The sequence below is a fragment of the Setaria italica genome, chromosome IV (genome assembly GCF_000263155.2).
Source record: "Setaria italica strain Yugu1 chromosome IV, Setaria_italica_v2.0, whole genome shotgun sequence".
In the NCBI taxonomy this organism is placed as follows: Eukaryota; Viridiplantae; Streptophyta; class Magnoliopsida; order Poales; family Poaceae; genus Setaria; species Setaria italica.
The window spans coordinates 10,430,325-10,450,102 of NC_028453.1; the positions used below are offsets into that span (position 1 = coordinate 10,430,325).

The following is a 19,778-nucleotide window of genomic DNA, read 5'->3' on the forward strand; positions in this document are numbered from 1 at the left end:
GCTTTACAAATTTTCCTTTAATGCAATCAACGCATTGTTCTAAGTTTGAGAACTCTAATTGAGGAAGAATTTCATTCTTAACTAGTCTTTCTATTCTCCCCCTCGAAATATGGCCTAAACGACAGTGCCATAATTTCGACGATATTTCATGAGTTCTCTTTCTTTTCTTTGTTTCTTTCTCTGACGAGGATACATTCATATTCACATCACACACAGAATTTACTTTTTCACGCAATGATAATAAATACAACTCATTGTGAAGGATGGCAACACCAACACATGTATTATCGAACCAAATGGCACACTTTCCATTTCCAAAATGACATTCATAACCATCATGGTCCAAACGTGAAATACTTATTAAGTTTCTGTGTAATGAGGGAACATAAAGCACATCTTTAAGTACAAGCATGAAACCATCAACTAGCTCTAAAGAGACATCGCCAACAGCTTCAACTTCTGCTTGGACTCCATTTGCGACTTCAACGCATCTTTCGCTTCTTTGCGTAGTCCTCGTCGAATGGAATCCCTGTAAAGAATTTGCAACATGAACAGTTGCACCTGAGTCAATCCACCAAGTAGATTTCGAATACTGTGTATACAAGGATTCATTTACAAAAGAAATAGTATTCTCACCTCTTTTTGCCATTATTGACTTTAACCAGTCGGGGCAGTCTTTCTTGAAGTGCCCCTTTTTCTTGCAGTGTAGACATTGATCTTTGTCTACTGGGAGAGGCTTTTGGTGATTCTGCTGCATAGGAGCTTTTCCACGTGCCTTGAAAGAGGGGTTAGCAATCTTTTTCCTGTTATCCTTCACATAGTGCAATGAGCCACCATGTGAGGATCTAAGTCTGTCCTCTTCCTGCACGCACATGGCTATCATTTTCTCCATGTCTCACTGTTCTGGCTGCATGTTATAATTGACAACAAAAGTGTCAAACTCTTTAGGCAGAGAAGCAAAAACCAAATGCATAATGTGCCCAGGTTTGAGCTCAAGATCCATAGGCTTCAGCTGTGCTGCCAAGTTATACATCCTCATGATGTGATCTCTTATGCCAGTCCCTCCGCCATTGTACCTCTCTGTGGCCAGCTGCTTGAACAGCTGGGTAGCATATATCTTTGAGGAACCAGTGAACTGATTCCTTATCTTGTCGAGGTACTCTGAAACGGAGTCACACTCTGCGATCGAGCCCAAAATGGCAGGCTCAATCGTATTCTTTACCAAAGCCATACATTTCTTGTTGGCAGTGGTCCACTGTTTGTTTTCAAGGGTGTATGCCAACTCCAGTGGAGCATAGTCCCTTTCCTTTTGCTGCCATGTAGCATCATCATCACCATCAGCCCTCACTGGCTTCTGTGGAGCTTGTGGCTGCGGTGTGGTTAGCACCCAGTCAACTTCTCCACAAACGAAGGAGAACTCAATCTTCTTCCTCCATTCTGTATAGTTGTTGCCTTTCAGAATGGGTATCTCTTTGAGACACGCCATTAAGTTGAATGATCCTGAAATTTACAATCCATCAGTGAGATCATAACGACAATTGCATGATTCATTTCCAACGTTGGTCAAAAAATAAAACATACAACTGTTGATGCAATTTAAAACTATATCACCGTTGGGTAAAAATAGAAATAAAAGCATCAAAAGAACTTTTTAAATCATGATACAATTATTAACAATGTTGGTCAGAAAATAACAGCATCATGATCTAATTAACTTTATCATGCTCTCACAAAAATTTAATTGTCTCGTTGGTTCAAATTAAATTTAAATGGAGCAATAAATATGACTTTTGCAGCGGAAACTGTGAAATAAATCTATTTTCAGAAGCAAAACACTGTACAAAACTTTATTAATCTCTAATACAAATTATCCCGTTGGTTCAAATTAGATTAGAGACTAAAACTATGCAAAAAACATCAACTAAATGCTTCTGGAAATAGAAAAAACAAAATATCAGAAGTTACTGTGCAAAACCCGAAAATCGGCCCACCCGCGAAAACGGCCCACAGTCCGTTCCCGCGCGCGGCCCACTCGCCCGACGCCGGCGGCCTGCCAACGCGGCCCACGAAGGCGGCCCACTAACGCGGCTCAGCGCCTGCCTCTCGCGCGGCTTCATTGCGCAGGCCGCAACCTGGGCCTGGGCCGCCAAAGCGGCCTGATGCCGCGTCCCGCCTGGGCCGTTTCCGGCCCAGTCTACTGCGGATCCCCGCCGGCCGCTGTGAGCCGTTGATCTTAATCGAACGGCCACGAGTGAATCTCGGCGGAACAAAACCCGGCGGAACGCCGGCTCCCCCAGAACCCTAGCCACTTTCCATTCTTTCCCTCGCGCGCTCTCGCCGCGGCGGCGGCGGCGGCGGCGGGGGGGTTGTCTCTCCCGCGCCCGGCGATGCACTACCGCCACCTCACTGGCGACCGGAGTCGGCACTGCGCGTCGCTGCCTTGCGCAGACTCCATCGACAGAACCTGTGATGGCCAGCAGCTCTGCTGCTCCCACCTCTAGGGGTGAAGGTACCCCTTTTCTCTCCCTCTCACACTAGGCACTCACCAGGAACATCATGTCCCTTATCACTCTCTCGAACCCGACTAGATGTGCATCTAGAGATCCTAGGATAGGCTCTAATACACGAAGGAAATAACGATCAAACATGTTATGTTAATAACGAAATTTTGGGCTTCTAACAATATACACAATAAGAAAATATGATTAGTATGGTCAAGTGAAGAGAAATAAGATGGACAAAATAATATTTGTTTTGCTACTGCGCAGTAAACAAACATTTATTCATTCTTTCAAGACCACTCGGCAAACAATGTGCTTAGCTCCTTTTGCACTGGGGGTCAACATCTCTGTTAAGCTTAGCAAAGACCCGTATAGTGTTTCGAGATACACATCTTGATAACACAGCATATAGCTGGCTATACGAGAACACATGTTCATCAAAGTCCTTTGAGGTCATAGAAGGAGAACGGAAAACACACAATAGAGGTAGATTTCTCCTTCAATTGATGGCCATAATACCCACTTGCTGCTGGCAACAAGATCTTGAAATCATTACAAGTGTATCGGTTAGGGACCCACCCCAAACAATGCAAGAATAATTTCTACCACTACCAAGAAAATGGTCATAAGTACTAATCTTGCCAAACAAATCAAAGATGTCAAAAAAGACCATTCCTAGCACTGAACATCACACAAGGTTCAGCAAAGTGCTTTGACGTCGTCTTCTTCCTCGAAACCATATTGCTCAGGTAGTTACACCGGTTACAATCTTATATTAAAAAATAAATAGTCGCAATTCGAGAAAGTATGATTATAACCAACATATACACACATTTGTCACTAACTTTATACTGGAAATAAATTATGTTTTATATTGTACTGTGATTGTAGAAGTGATTGTTGTACTGTAAATGGAACAAAATGTCCATAGCATATAATTGCAACTTTTATTTTTTTTCTATTTACAAAAAGGTTGCAACCCTATATGTGACTCTGTTTTAGCAATAGACACACAGGAGAAATATATACATATCATTTTATTTATTTATACTAGTATAAATCTAGAATAGCATATTAAGGTTCAGCGTCAAGTCGTATTATTATTCAACCGAAGCCTCGTCGGCTCGCGGCTATTTGACAACTCCTTTACAAACTCCCATCGTATATGTCACATCGCAGCTGCTGCATTTGAAGCATTCTGCACGCCGTCGATCGGCAGCAACACCGCCGTCGCTACTCCATGGCAGCCGAGCTCAGAGCTTGCTGTGGACAGCGATGGGCCTGGGCTTGGGCCGGGCCGTGGCGGGCTCCTTGGGCACCACGACGGTGAGCACCCCGTTCTCCACGCCGGCCCTGATCCGGTCCACCCGCACGTCCTCCGGCAGCGCCACCGCGCGCGCGAACTCCGTCTTCCCGCGCTCCGCCACGTGCCACACCGCCCCGTCCCCGTGCTCCCCGTCGCCCTTGTCCTTCCCCGCGGGCGGGTCGCCCCGGACGGTGAGCACGTTCCCTTCCTCGACCTGGACCTTGACGTCGTCCTTGCCGAGCCCCGGCACGTTGATGCGGAGCACGTGGGCGGCCGGGGTCTCCACCCAGTCCATGGCCGCCGCGCCGGAGGAGGACCACTCCACGGCCGGGAAGGGCCGCGCGTGGAAGAAGCGGCGCCGGAACGGGCTCCCGAAGAAGAAGTCAGCCATTGGAACTCGCGGCTTGGAGGGAGCAAGAAAGCTCGAGATCGGAGAGGAACTGGTTCGATGGGATGAATGGAATACAGGAATAGCACAAGAATTGTTGGGAGCAGGGTGGATGAGGGATTAAATTATGAACGCGTCCACGTCAGAAGATGGTTCCAGAACCAGATAGGGTCGGGGTCGGGGATAGAGGAGTGGCGAACGATGTAGAGAGGACACTGCCACACTGGAGAAGCTTCTGGAGTAATATGACTACTATGTTCTGAATATCACCAGTGGATATCCCCCATTCTCACAGCAGCTCACAGGTTGTTGCTGGAAAATTCTTTTTGTAAGCTAGATTAAACAAAACCTAACCTGTCCAAATAGATAAAGATGAACCACTGCAAAGTATTATTAGATGGATCATCACAAGTCCCCACAGATTAAATCAGATCAAATCACAGGACCATTTAACTAAAATTTTACATACAGGACTGACACATTGCTCTAGCTAAACTTCAGACATTGCAACAGCGAAGTCAGATAAATGTGCAGATCAAGAATTCTACAAAAGGACTTGCATCAGGAAACCTGAGACGGAAGTGAGTAGCTCTGAATAGCAGCACCATACTGGAACAAGAGAAACTGCTCCAGTGGCTTCCTTTTACTGCCTGAATAGTATGTTACTACTACTATTAGCAAGGGCCAGAGCAGGGAGGCTGATATCATCCAAGACCTATATCGGATTTGGTTACAAATAGCAGAGGAAGTTCACTCAGCCCAAAAGGAACACACGAACAAATAAACAAAAAGAAGAAGACAGTCGTCTAATTACAGAGAGAGACAAACAAATGACTATCTGGCAGGCAACACATTGTTAACCCGAGAAGGTAGACAACCTCTTCCTCTTCGTGGTCTTCTTTGCTGTCAAACCTCTTTGCAAACCACTGTTAGAGTGAGGAAGAACGACAGGGCTGGTGCGCTTGGTGGCTGTTCTTCTCCCTGTCCTTTTTGTCCACTGGATCGGCAATTTCCCTGCAACTTGGGCAATGCCATCGGAGGTGGCAAGCTCAGTTACATGTTGGATCCTCTCCTGCATTTGCATGACCCATGCTACCGACAGGTCAAGCGAGAAAGAATCATCCAATGGTTTTTGCCACAGACCAAGCAAGACACGCTGGAACGACTGCAATGACAGCGAGGGCTGGAAGTCCTTCCATGCCCTGCACACCATGTTAACCTTCAGAATATGCTTGCATAGGTTTCCCTGCATTGACCATGAACAATCACAGAGGGAGAATTCAGAACCAGGATTCCATACTGTCCACATCTGACTGGAATCCTTCTGGCTGGCTACTTTGGCTGAATGAGGTTCTTTGTTGTCAAAGAGTACAGCTTCATCAGGTATCTGCAATGCCCTTTGCCAAGAAGTGGACGCAATATACTCTGCTTTCACCTCAGGAAATGAACCGCTCTCATCTGCAAATAGATTGATCCAGTAGCTGGAATGTAGCTCTGTTGTGAGCTTATGCACCAACCAGTCTACTCGTTGAAGAGCATCCAGCTGAACATCATCATATGCTTTAACCTTCAGCTTTAGATGGTAACCTTAAATGGCACCACATGATTCCTGACTTGCTAATGGTAGATTTCTGATGGAGTCAATCCACATCTCTACCACAGGAGGAGTTTTGTTATCATTTACAAGATAATTTACATGATAGGTATATTACTACATCTGGCTGAAATACTTACCCAATTTGGGAACCCAAAATGACTTGAAATAATTCATGAAGGCAGTTTTATCAACAAAGTCTTGAAACAACTGCTCTAGGGCATCCATGGGATTTTTCTCACTCCAGATACTGTACACAATTTTACCTAGTTGAATAAAAATTTCACGCTGTATCTCAATGTTACTGCATTTCTTGATTATATTTTTAAGCCAGGTTCTCCTGATGTGCCACAAAGAGAACAAAACAGGGCTCGCAAATACATCCCTGTTACAAAGGCGACAAACAACTATAGCAATGACCAGGTTACATCAATAGGAATGAAGAAACGGTATTTTCCCGCAATTAACAACTTCAGGTGCGTCTTGGAGAGCCATGCCTCCTAACTCCGAACCCCGTCCCCCGCCGCCGCCACCAAGCCACCATCGAACCTCATCGCCGCGCACCCTACGCCGTTGCCTTACCCCGCACCAGCGCCACTTCCCCATCGCTGAACCAGCCACACCAAGCCCAATATCATCCTGGGAACAGTTTTTTTTTTTGCGAGACGCCCCACCACCGCTGCACCATGGGCGACCGGGCCTTGAGGAGGATGATTACGTGCTGGAAACACCGGGTCCGCAGGCACTGGCAATGGATACAAAGGTACACGCGGAGGATCTGGTAGCAGTGAAGCAGGATTCGCCCCCTGTCATGGCGGATAGGAGGAAATCCTATGCGGAGGCAGTCAAGTTGGGGGGAGTCAATGCTCCCCAATGGCCGGGTAGGCAGCACCCCCCTCGCGACGTGAGGCCCCTTCGCCCCCAAGGACGCTGCATTCAAGCTGGCGAGTTGACAAGGCCGCGGCGCACTGACTTCGGAGAGAAGGCGTCATGGCCTCGCCGCGGCAGTGCTCCCTGCCAGTCCCCCCAGCCAAGCCGCCGCCTCCGCTCAGGAGTGGATGACAGCTATGAGGCGCAGGAAGCATTCAACGCAGAGCACGCTGCCCTGCCTGGCCTGACACGACGGCGGACACGATTGGCCGCGTGGTGAGGAGTCAAAGCGCGCAACAACCGTGGCACTCGACGCCTTCAATCGCGCCACTACTGGACGGTGCTTCATTTGTTTGGCCAAAGACCACCGCGTGGCCAACTGCAGAGACCCCGTACGTTGCTTCCTCTACTGTCGCTCGGGGCACCGGGCACGCTTCTACAGGAACCCATGGCCACTCCAAGCTGCTCACCCCCATCACCAGCAATACCACCCCCGCCCACCACTTGTCACAGCTCATCCCCATCCGCCAGCAACGCCGGCACCACCACAGCACACTCCACCACCACCGCCGCCGCCGCGCTGCCCACGCCATCCACCTCCAGTCACTTCTCATCCTCATCCATCACCACCACCAGCCACTGCCCGTCCCCATCCACCACCGCCACCACCACCGTTGCCACCGCGGGTTCAACAACGGATGGCGGTTGAAGACCCAAACACCCACCATGATGAGGAGACCTTCATCATGCCCAACTCCTTCGACCTTTAGCGAGACGCCAGGGATTGGGAGGGAACTACTTTGGTTCCATGGGCTCTGCACCTCCCGCGCGGCACTGGCGCCAAAGACATTAAGGACCTCCTTTCGGACAAGCTACACCTCCAGAGGGGTGAAGTCATCATCACCATGCATCAACCGGAGCCATTCCTCATCCGCTTCATCGACAGTGCCCACTATGCTACAGCTCGCAACCACGAACGCTTCCAAGGCCACGACATCGACATATGCTTGCAGCCATGGCGCAGCCTGAGCCACGCGCTCGGCTTGCGCATCTTCTTCCAGGTGTGCCTCTACCTCGACGACATTCTGATACACGCGTGCACACCGGACATTGTTGAGTGCATCATCGGCACACGCTGCGCCCTCCAATACATCAACTCCGACCTTGTCTAGCCCACCGACACCAGGCACATTGACCTATGGGCCTGGATGGTGAACCCAAGCGAAATCCCCAAGCGAGTGTGGCTGATTTTCACTCACCAGCCTTCCAACAAGTCTTCATCGGTCACCATCTCCACGTTGCAGCTGGACCGCTGGCAACATGGGGTGTGCTATGAGATCTTCCTGCACCTGGGCGTGTTAGAGGACTACACTGCGACAGCTTGCGACCTTGACGACGTCATCAACAACCCCTCCAGCTTCAACCCTGTGCGCTGGGGCTATGCCTGGCGCTATGGGGTGTCGGACGGCGCTCCCTCTGACGCACGTGCAAAGTTGCCCGCAAGGCTCCTAGGCCACTGCGGGAATACGAGCCACGAGAGCGTGGCCACGACGAACATGACAGGAGCGGCAAGCGCGAGGACGACGACGGGCGACGCCGTGATGCCAGGCGGGAGGGGGGGCAAGGGCTCATGTGATGACAGACCCTTCCGTTGGCCGCGCTGCAATGAGGACGACGACGGTTACAAACATCCGAGAAGAGGGTGCAAAAGAAACGTCAAGCTTCATGGCAACCGAGGCTAGGATGTGGTGCACCGCGAGCGCACGCGCTCGCTAAGGCGTTGGGAGGCTGAGTTCAGGGGGGCCAGCGGAGGATTGCTGTACCATCGCCTGCCACCCTCCCTGCCTCCACAAGGCCAAAGCTAGCTGTAACAACTCTACCTAAATTAAGTGCTTTTAAGTATAAACCAGTGGTTAATCCCTAATTAAAGAGGTGAAATGACCATTATAACCCTAAGAAGCTCTTTTTGGAGTTTGAAATAAAACTTGGAATTTTATATGCAAACTTAAATTTCTGCCCAAATAAGAGTTGTAAAATGTTTAAATTCAAACAACTTTTGTTAAAGGCACTTTGACTAATTCGGAGTGGAAGGAAGTCAGAAACAGCAATCAAAACCGGAGTACTAAAGAACCCTAAAAACCTCTTAAGTCGTGGAATTCGAGTTTTCCTCCAACTTTGCAAGCCTTTATCTCACGAATTCCTATCTAAACTCAAGTCAGGCCCTTAATGAAAGTTGTAATCCCTCGAGTGTGTTCCAACTTTATTACACTAAACCAGGTCCAAATCGGGCCAGAACCTGTTCAAAACCTCGGTCAAAGTGAGGTAAAACAGTCAACTCACCCCTGATGCCTTAAAATCCCAAGTCTGGAAAACTGCGCAGAGTACACCTCTTGGCGAGGGCGTTCCTCCAATTTTCTGAACTAAGATCTAGAAATACCCTAAATAAAAGTTGAATTCCTCAGTTTGGAGAGCAACTTCTTCAATAACACCTTGGTCTAATTCAACTTGGAAGCTGCCCAAAATTCGACTCAAACATAGCTATGTTCCTGAAATTCTACCTCTCCGGCCAAATTTTGCTAAGTCTGGATTTCCAGATTTTTAGCAAACTTTGGCACGAGTTTCCTCCAAATCCTTTCACTTTTTAAACTGATATCTTAAACCAAGTTTGAAGTGCGTCCAGAGTTGAGCAAGTTTGTTTAAAAGAGTTTTGGAAGTTGTGTTGCGAAATCTGGAGTAGGATCTCCCCAAAGTTGGTCGGGCTTGCTGCCCGAAGGGGGCCTCGATGCCCGCGCGCCAGGGCACGTTCGCCCGCGCGCCGCGTGGCCGCCGGCCATTGGCAGCTCGCTGGCGCCCTATCACCGGTGCGACAGCGACAGGGCGAGGGCCACGGCGCCCAACCCGCGCCTGCGAAAGGACAGGGCGAACACCGGGCTAGCCAACCGCCGGCCGCGCGCGTGTCCTCTTCCTCCTGCCGCGGCTCTGCTCCGCCAACCGCGCTCCGCCCATCCGCCGGAGAAGCCACCATGCCAACGCCATCCCACGCCTCCGCCCGCTCGCCCAACCCCCACGGTAGCCCTCCGCCTCGCCCGCCCGACAGACCGGAAGCCCTAGACGCGCGTCGCCCAAGGCCAATCGCCGCCGAAGTCCACCCGGAGCTCCACCTCCTCTGCCCAATGGCGCCGCTGACCAATCACCGCCTTGCCTGCGCACCCGCCGCTCCCGGCCTTATCCCTGCCCCACCGGAGGCCCGCCTCGACCCTCCGCTCCACCACGGCCCTATAAAAGGGTCCCCCTCACCGGCAACGCCACCTCTTTGCCACCGCCCGCACACGCGCCATCGCTTCCTCCTCTGCGCCGCCGCTAAGCTCCCGTGGAGCTCACCCCTCTGTGCCACCCCGTACTCCGACGACTTCGCCACCCGCTTCACCACCCCTCCGCGCATGTCTCCGAGCAGTCCGTGGCCTCCCCGACGCCGCCGGTGCGCCGGAACGCCGCCTGCACCACCGCTAGCCAAGCTCCGCCGCCGCCGCCGTGTTCCGATCCCCGCCAGCCATTTCTGTGGCCCCAACCCCGCCAAACTGAGCTCAGGTGAGCCCCCGCACCCTCCGGGCCACTTGTTGCCCTATCCTCGCGGGCGAACCCCCGGGAATTTTCCCGCTGCCGCCGCGCTCCCCCCCCCCCGAGGGATTGCATTGCATCGTCCCCATTCTTTCCAGGGGCCTGGGCGCAAAACTTAGGGACCCTGCGTAGTTTAACCTTAAACCCACGGGCTAGCTTGCAAGTCTGCCACAGCTTTTCTTTTAATAATAGCCAGAAAAATGTTTGAACTTTGGAAATGCCCAGTAAATCGTAGAAAAATCACAAAAATGCCAAACCACTTTTGTTGGAATCCTTGCTCTGTCTAGTTCCTAAGAAAAATAAGTTCGCTCATGTTACTATGGTAAATAATATCCTATGCTTTTAATCATGGTTTAGGCCTTTTAAATCCTAATAAATAGAATAAAAGTGGGAAAAATATACAACCAACTCTGTGAGGCTTGTTTATATGTGTAGAAGCTCAGAAAAATGGTTAGGGCTCTGGTCTAACACTTTAAGTCACTATTTTGACTTTAATCTGGTAATCTAAATATAAATCTTCCTTTTTGCATAAGAATTGTTCCAGAGCTCAGAAAAATGTAAAGCTAGTTGGGTTAATTTGGTTTTGCTGAGAAGTTGCAGGAAAAATGTAAATTGTTGTGCAATTCAGAAAGAAAAGCACCTTCTTTATTAAGCATGTGTAATTACAAAGGAAATAGAATAAATAGTTAATCTTCTCCAAAAATTGTGAAAAATTCACCAAAGCTCCTGTAACCTACCCTTAATACACTGGTTAAGTTTCACCCCCTGTTGCATAGTAACTTTAAAGATAGAAAAAGTTAATTTCATTTTACCTTAAATAATGAAATGCATATAACTTTATTTTTAAGTCATCCGTTGGCCCCCAAACTTTTACAGTGACCTAGTGATGGCTTAAGAGAGGTGCTGTAATTTTATCGATGCCTTTAACTACTGTTTGAATAGGAAGTCATTTTGGTTAATTTATCAACCTAAAAGAATAAGAAGGAAAGCGCACACTCTAATACGATAAATGAGTGGAAATTGGAAGAGGTACATAAAAACATTCAGAAGTAAGTATTTATGCTAATGCACCCAAACCACCCAAACACGACCCTTCACTCTCTTTATGTAACTCTAAAATGCGAGAAACTATATATGTACACAATCGCCATTCAACGCGAACTCAAGTTCAAAGCGACCACTCCCGTTGAAGTTAAAAGAAAGTAAACCTCGCCTTGTTATGGCTGTTGTGACTCTTGTTTTCAGCCATGCCTTATGTCATTGAATAAATGCGCGAGTCCAACTAAATGTTTGCATGTGCATGTCGTATAGAAGCAAATCTCACCGACAGAACCTACGAGCTCCACCCGGCACCGGAAGAAGACCCCACTGCGGAGCTTTACCCCTTGGAAGGCGAGCCCGAACCGGAGCAAGACCCCGAGGACCCGCTAACTTTTCCTAAAGGCAAGCCCCGGAGCATAAATTCCTATCTTGATTACTTGCAATATTATTGATTACTTGATTGCGCATTTACGTTTCGAGGAGTTGTAATGAAACCTTAGATGCATAAACTTAGTACCTTGTTTGAATACTAGTTGCTAAGGTCGAGTAGTTGCAATGCTTAATAGGTTTCGGTAAAAGTCGAGTGATTTCCTGTCGCTCGCGAGTTATAGGAGTTGAATGTTTTAGAAATGTTGCAACTACAAGGACGGCGGACGGCGTCGGGCTTATGTTCGATACTTGGTGGTTTTCCCCGTCTGTCTAGATGAAACTGATCTAAGGTCGAAACGTGTCGGCGTTCGTGATCAAGTGTTTGAAAGTACTAATCTCATACCTAGTATGGGATGGGGAAGCCTAGTACCTGATTGAACTGGGACGTGGCATACCCTCCGGCTGTCCTTGGAACGTCGTTCCCATGGTGCATCATGTGGGTGCAAGTGCGGTCATAGTACGGCAGAGGCCGGGATTATGGAGCATTGCATGCCAAAGGCAGTTGGCCCTAACACGTGCCTAAGGGATCGATGGGGACGGCTGACAAATGAAGCGACCCTTCGTGGTGCGCGGATGTCGTGAGATTAGGTCCGCCATGCATGGTTAATAAATTCGAATCGATTCGTCTGCCTCTCACAGTTTGTGACTACTTGATCGCTATTCTGCACTGAGTAACGATGAAACATGATTACGAGATTAAGTTGATGCTTGTCATAAATTGCTTGGAAACTATGCTTGCTTAGAATAGTTGCTAATCTAGACTGGATAAAGAACGTAGAACATGAGTTAAAATATTGAAAGTAAGGACCGACTATAGACGCTTTTAGCAAAGCAAACCCAAAGCCAGAAAGCCTTTCATGTCTAGGCTTGGTGAAAATAGTTATCACTCGACGGGTCAGTCTTGCTGAGTATTAGTTGCTCAGCCTTGTTGTGGCTTAATCTTTTCAGGTGATGCTAATAGTTTGGTTGATGGTACCACTTGGCCTACCCAGCTCCCTTCGGGCTGGACAGTTGAGTGGGATCCCTCCTCGGACGGCGAGGGAAGGGATTTTTGATGTCATGATCGGCCCCGTCGTGATGTCATGTATCGACGTTTAGCTTTCGCGTGTTTTATTTGACCTTTCAAACCTTGCAACTTGTTTGAATTTCAGAACTCTGATGTAATAATTCATGAGACTCAGATATGTGATGGAATGTTGTAACCTCTGTGCTACCCACCTTCGTGTGAGTGATGCTTCTCGATCCTGTTTATGTGGTTAATCGGATGAAATCCGACGGTCAACCAGGTTGACTTGCTTAAAGTGCATAATCGCGTGTTAGGCGACTTCAATGCATCTTAGTTAGGTTAATTTGGGGCGATTCCGCCACACCAGCGCCTCTCAAAGCAAGCCTGGCTGCCTTCCTCTTGCCCTGCCGTGTGCCTGGATGAGCTCAAGAGCATGGTGAGTGCACAAGTAGAAGCTCTCTTCAATGGCCAAGCTATGGCACTCAAGAACAGCCTCCAAGCGATGGTCGACAGCCAGGTAAGGAGAGGATTGTAGGTCTTTCCTGGCGAAAACTCGGAGATGTTGATTCAGGAGGCCACAGACTAGATCGAAAAAGCGCACCACCTTGCGGATCGGTTTGGCATCGACAACTCTCCTATTCTGGTGTACTGGGAGCTCGTCTTCGGGAATGGAGCCTGGTCTGTGCCAAGCGCACCCTTTGAGCCCTTAATCCCTGTTAACCGAGTGTTCGACAGGATTACCACGGCGACAACACCTACGACAACGGAGGTTGAATGTGCGCTAGACCATCTGAGTTTCTGCATGACGGAGGCCGCAGCTACAGGTCTAGATGTGGAGGACCTACCACTGCTTCCACTGGCTGCTACCACGACACCCGCTAGTGTCGCTGCCACGGCTGGGGCATGACGTTGGCAATGGAGGCCCCAGCACTAGACGACACGGCAGCGGAAGTGCTGGGGCAGGAGGCCCTAGCATGTGACGAAGGAGCGCTAGTGGGCTACCAGGCTCACAATGCCCTTGGCTCCATGGGCTCGCCAGACCAACAGGAAGAGTTGGGGCAAGAGGCCTCGGCAAGCGCCGATCCTGCGCTAGTGGGCCACAAGGCTCACAAGGCGTGAAGGTCCATGGGCCCATCAGGCAAACTGCCCGTGCCAAATGGGCCTATGGCGGTAGGCGATTGGGCGGCTGCTTGGGTGAGTAGGGGCAGGAGGCCCAGGCGCAAACAGAGTTAGCTGTAGTGGGCCGCCAGTCGCTGGGCCAGAACGGCCAAAAGGGGCAAAAGCACACCGTGGCAATTGGGCCTTTTAGCTAGCCTAGTTCACTAGCAGACAGTGCTCCAGCTCCAACCGCTTGGCCTGGGCAAGGCGACGAAGACGCTGCTGCGCTAGAGGAAGGCCACGCGCCGCCTCCAGATAGCAAGCCGGCACCGCCAGAAGGATATTCCGCACCAGCTCCATCCATCCACGACCTCTTCGCCAACCTAGAACCACCGACGCTACAACTGCAACCAACTCGACGCGCGCAGCAGCGCTGTACTTTCGACATGAATGAGGTTCACCGAAGCGCGCGCCTGGCAAGGAAACTGGTGATGCCGGCCATCGAATGTGTGCGGAGAAACTTATGGAGAAAGCTTGGTGTCGACGTCGATGAGTTTGCCCCAATCAAGCAAGTCCTGCAAGACTTCATCAGCATGTTCCAGGGAGCTCTTCCGGAGTTCATTATAGGCACCATGACCGCTCTCTTCGATCTTGAAGATGCTGCGGTAGAGCAGATGAATGATGCAGTACTACACATGCCGTGGACGACCTGCAACATGAGCTCAACACCATGCCATGATGATACCCACAAGGCAAGCCACCTCTGCACGTCACCTGCACGCTATGTATCTCCTGTTTAGCGACAAAACTGCACTGTTTCACCATTTCCTCACCCTGCTGGCTGCGACCTTCAGGGAGGATGACACACTAGCCCTGTTGGCATCGACCTTCGAGCAAAACCTATGAACTGTAAACTGTGCCCTGCTAGCCATGACCTTCGGGCGATCAGCGTGTCTAGCTGTTACGAACCCCTATGCCACAAACTGCACGCTACACATACGCCACTGACTACGATAGCCTATCTTAATATGTCACCAGCCTGTGGTAACCCTGCTAGCGACTAAAACAAAACTCGGATGATAGGTAACTTCGAAATAATGTGCTAGAACGTGCGAGGTCTAAACGCCCCTGCTAGATGCCTGACGGTGCGTGAAACGCTAGCAGCAACAACGTGTCACATAGCATGCCTACAGGAAACGAAACTACAAAATATAGATGCAACTCTAGCTACCTTCCTTAGGGACATCACCTGAACAATTTTGTCTACAAACCGGCAATAGGCATAAAGGGAGGGATCCTCATTCTCTTGGATGACAATGTAATTGACATAGAGGACATCCACATTGGTAGCTTTTCCATCTCGGCCACAGCGGTGGTCAAGCAAAATGCTTCATCCTTCCGCTTAATGACAGTATATGGCCCGTCATTACACAATACCAAACCAGCCTTCCTACGACACCTACGCGCTATGAAACCGGCCGACGACACGCGATGGCTTGTTTTGGGGGATTTCAATCTCATCTACAGGGCAAGAGATAAAAATAACATAAACCTCAATCAGCAATTGATGAGGAGGTTTGGATCAGCACTACACTACTATGGCCTAAAAGAAATAAATCTGCAGAACAGAAAGTTCACCTGGAGTAACGCTAGATGTCGGCCGACATTAATACGTCTTGACCGGGTGTTCTGCAATGAGATTTGGGATTTATACTTCAACAACCATGTACTGCACGCACTCTCCTCTTCACACTCCAACCACTGTCCACTTCTATTGGCGCAGCAATCTGGACCCCGACGCCCAACGCCTTTCAAATTCGAAAATTTCTGGACACGCCTTCCAGGCTTCCACGATGTAGTCACACATGAGTGGTCAAAGAGGACGAGCCACATAGAACCTTTCCACAGACTAGGGAACAAGCTGCATGCCACTGCTCACACACTTCGAACATGGAGCAGATCAATCGTCTCAAACACCAAACTTAAACTACATATGGCCCAAGAAGTTATCATGCACCTTGACATGGTTGAAGAGATGAGAGAACTATCCGATGTAGAATACTCCATGCGCCATAAGCTAAAGATGAGACTATTAGGATGGGCGGCCATAGAAAAGGCGAGGAAAAAGCAATGCTCCAGAATCACTTACCTGTGTGAGGGTGACGCAAACACAAAGTTCTTCCATCTAAAAGAAAACGCCAGAAGAAGAAAAAATTTGATCCAGAGTCTAAAGAAGGAACATGGTTGGGCACTAACACACGAAGACAAAAAGAGGGTGATCCAAGCACACTTCGACAGCATGATGCAACCACCTCGGCAACGCTCCAAAGATTTAAACTAGGAGATCATGGACTTCCCAACAGTTGATTTACAAGCGTTGGACAACCCCTTCTCTGAAGATGAAATACTTCACGCAATCGCTGAACTCCTGAAGAGCAAAGCGTCAAGGCCAAACGGCTTCACCGGTCTCTTCTTCAAATCGTGCTGGCACATAATCAAAGGGGATGTCATGGTAGCAGTTAACTCCTTCCACAACATCCGTTGCAAGGACTTGAACCTCGTCAACACAGCTAATGTAGTATTAATCCCAAAGAAGGAGGGCACCGAAACAATCCAAGACTACATGCCAATCAGTCTGATACATGCCATTGCAAAGATTATAAGCAAAATACTTGCGCTACGTCGAGCCCCATTTATGAGTGCACTAATATCGCCGTGCCAAAGCACCTTCATCAAAGGAAGAAGTATTCACGACAACTTCCTCTACGTTAGGAATATGGCTCGCCGATTCCACAGAAATAGAACACTTGCCTTGCTAATGAAACTGGATATCTCTAAGGCTTTTGACTCATTGCGTTGTGATTACCTGTTATCGTTGCTACAACACAGAGTTTTTCCACCTCGGTGGCGGGATTGGATTGCGGCAATGCTCACGACTTCCACTTCAAAATTACTCCTCAATGGCAACCCATCCGATACAATTATACACGGCCGTGGGCTTAGACAAGGAGACCCACTATCCCCCCTCCTCTTTATCCTAGCGATAGACCCACTCTACCAACTAATACACAAAGTGACCGACATGGGCCTACTCAGTAAATTGGGGGTGGTGGTGGGGGGGGGGGGGGTGAGCAGCGCGCGCACGAATCTCAATGTACTCTGACGACGCAATGATCTTCATAAAACCAACAACTACAGACATGGAAAACATGATGCAGCTATTAAGTCTATTCGGCGAGGCAACTGGTTTGAGGACAAATCTGCAAAAAACAAGCGTCACGCCTATCACCTGTGACTGCATCAACCTAGATGAAATCCTATTGGAACTATCAATAACTCGAACAGGATTCCCAATAAGATACCTGGGCTTACCACTTACGATAAGAAGGCTAAAGAAGATTGATTTCCAATCTTTAATCGACAAAGCAACAGGTAAACTCTCGGCATGGAACGGACGCAACCTCAACCACCTGCCTTACCAAAAGAGTGTTGATGGCACAACCACTGTACTTGATGACGTTTCTTAAGGTCCCACACGAAATACTCGAGTACCTAGACAAAATAAGGAAAAGATTCTTGTGGGCCGGCAACAAAGAATTGACTTGAGGAAAATGCAAGGTAAACTAGATCAGAACCTGCCTGCCAAAGAAAAACGAAGGATTAGGGGTACTAAATCTTCACAAGTTCGCAAGGGCGCTAAGACTACGGTGGTTGTGGCATGAATGGGAATCGCCGCAGAAAACATGGGTTGGTATGGAAACGTCGTGTGATGACACCGACAGACTTTTATTCACGGCCTGCACGACCATCACTGTGGGGAACGGTTAGAAGACTCACTTCTAGCAATCAAGCTGGCTGCAAGGCTGTAGACCGAGAGATATGGCGCCAAACATCTTCACGATTTCTAGGAGGAAAAACAGAAGCGTCGCGGAGGCCTTGCAGGGAAATACTTGGGTCACGGATCTAAACATACGCGATGGCATCATGGCACAAGAATTGACGACATTATGGCGGCTAATTTCAGCGGTGCGGCTACAACCACAACAGGAAGACACTATATGATGGAAGCTTACTACGAGCGGCAGGTACACTACAGCTTCAGCGTACAAAGCACAATTTCTTGGTTCCACAAAAGCCCTACATAGAAAAACACTCTGGCGATCCTAGCCGCCACCGAAATGCAAATTCTTTGCATGGCTAATACTACAAAATCGAGTGTGGACGGCTGACTGCCTAGCGCGCAGGAGATGGCCACACTCCTCTACATGCACCCTATGCAGACACGAAATGGAGATGGCCAATCATCTCATTGGGGAATGCGGATTCACCACAAGGATTTGGGGCTTGGTGGCGGATTGGACAGCACAACCAACCCTACAACCTTTAGCATGGCGACCAAGCGACGACGTGCTAGACTGGTGGATAAACATGACTACTAAAACACAAACACCTAGGAAAGGAATGTGCATCATTGCCCCGCTCATCATGTGGGAAGTCTGGAAGGAAAGGAACAGACATGTCTTGAATCGAGAGGAAATTTCAGCTCCTACTCTTTTTCAAAAATCAAGGAAAAAGTCGAAGCGTGGATAGTAGCAGGGGCAAAGGATTTAGCGCTTTTTATTTCTCGCGAGTAATTGCGTCTGTTAGGTGTGTCTCCTCACCGGTTTGCCTGATGTACAAACCCTCTGTTAGGTGTGTCTCCTCACCGGTTTGCCTGATGTACAAACCCTCTCTATTAATGAAATAGGCACAATCTCATGTTTGTTCGATAAAAAAAAATACGAATGCAGAACTGGCTACACCTCAAATACTAAGAAATAATCAGTTTCACTAGTGAAGGAAAGGTCAATGTCATACCTGATTGGCTCTAACTCTGAAGCTGGGTCATCAACGATGAAGACACTAATTTTCCAGCTGGAATCTATAGAGTGTATTCGATCAGTAAGTGCCGTCATCCATTTCAAGGTATCCTTCTTAGTAACTGAGCGGGTTATAATCCATGCAACAGGAAGCGCTTGTTGCATCGAGTCAAATACAAGTAGTGTGTGCAGCGGATACTGCAGCAAAGAGTAGAGTATCAAAAGAAATGTCCTTACTCCTAACAAATATATCAAGACATCACATCATATAAAATATTGCTCTTAAGTCATATTACTATATGATAACAGTATGCCTTGATGTAGTACCTTTAGCTTGCTTACACCAAATGAGGAATGAGAAGCCAAAAGGCTTTGATGACCAAAGCGCATAATTTGCTGACATTGCCATTCTGTCTGAATTCCCAGAATGAATGCATCCGTCTCAGTCGAGTCCTGATAGAAAAATACAGATTTCTTATTTCTGTCAACCCACATTCTGATGCTAGCTTGATCACATAAATCCAACTCATGTGTAGACCTCTTGATGATCATTCCAAGCTTCTGGACATACTGTGAAGCAATGCTATCAACCTTGGCATCTGAGTTACAGTAACGTTGTATCCCTTCTATGTGCGTCTGCAGAATGTTCTCTTCTGGAACGCCAAGATAGATCAATGACATGGTCTGCTCCTGTATTTCACTCCCAATGTATGGCACTCTCCTAGCACCAGGCCCGATGGCATCCCTATCGAGGGGCCCATGGCATATGAAGCCAGACTTGTTGACATGGCGCCTCTCGTGGTAGATGATGAGCACCCGTGAAGGGCGGGCATACAGCCGCTTTATAGCAAAATGGCAAGCGCACCTGAATCTACTCCGCTTTATTAGCTGACTTTTGAATATCAGAAACTGAACTACTCTATCCTCTTCATCAATCAATAATTTCACATAGATGGATAAGCGAGCAAATATAGTATCTGAAGATTGTATCTTCTTCAATATGGCGATGGTCGATGGTGGCTGCCACTCTTTTATCTTGGTGACACCTTGCTTGGTTTGCATATAACA

At 48.6% G+C, this 19,778-nt stretch overlaps 1 protein-coding gene and 1 pseudogene across 1 annotated transcript; both read right to left on the reverse strand.

The window, feature by feature from the left end:
- Nucleotides 1-3,426: 3,426 nt before the first annotated feature.
- On the reverse strand, nucleotides 3,427-4,415 carry LOC101771867 (16.0 kDa heat shock protein, peroxisomal). The gene has a single exon (XM_004965092.3). The coding sequence runs from the start codon at nucleotides 4,196-4,198 to the stop codon at nucleotides 3,755-3,757; it is 444 nt and encodes a 147-aa protein (XP_004965149.1). The 5' UTR covers nucleotides 4,199-4,415; the 3' UTR covers nucleotides 3,427-3,754.
- A 636-nt stretch (nucleotides 4,416-5,051) lies between these two features.
- LOC101754203 lies at nucleotides 5,052-19,119 on the reverse strand (annotated as a pseudogene).
- Between the last annotated feature and the right edge of the window lie 659 nt (nucleotides 19,120-19,778).

Excerpts from the sequence above, each read along its gene's own strand:
- LOC101771867 (XM_004965092.3), bottom strand. The coding sequence starts at position 4,198 with ATGGCTGACTTCTTCTTCGGGAGCCCGTTCCGGCGCCGCTTCTTCCAC.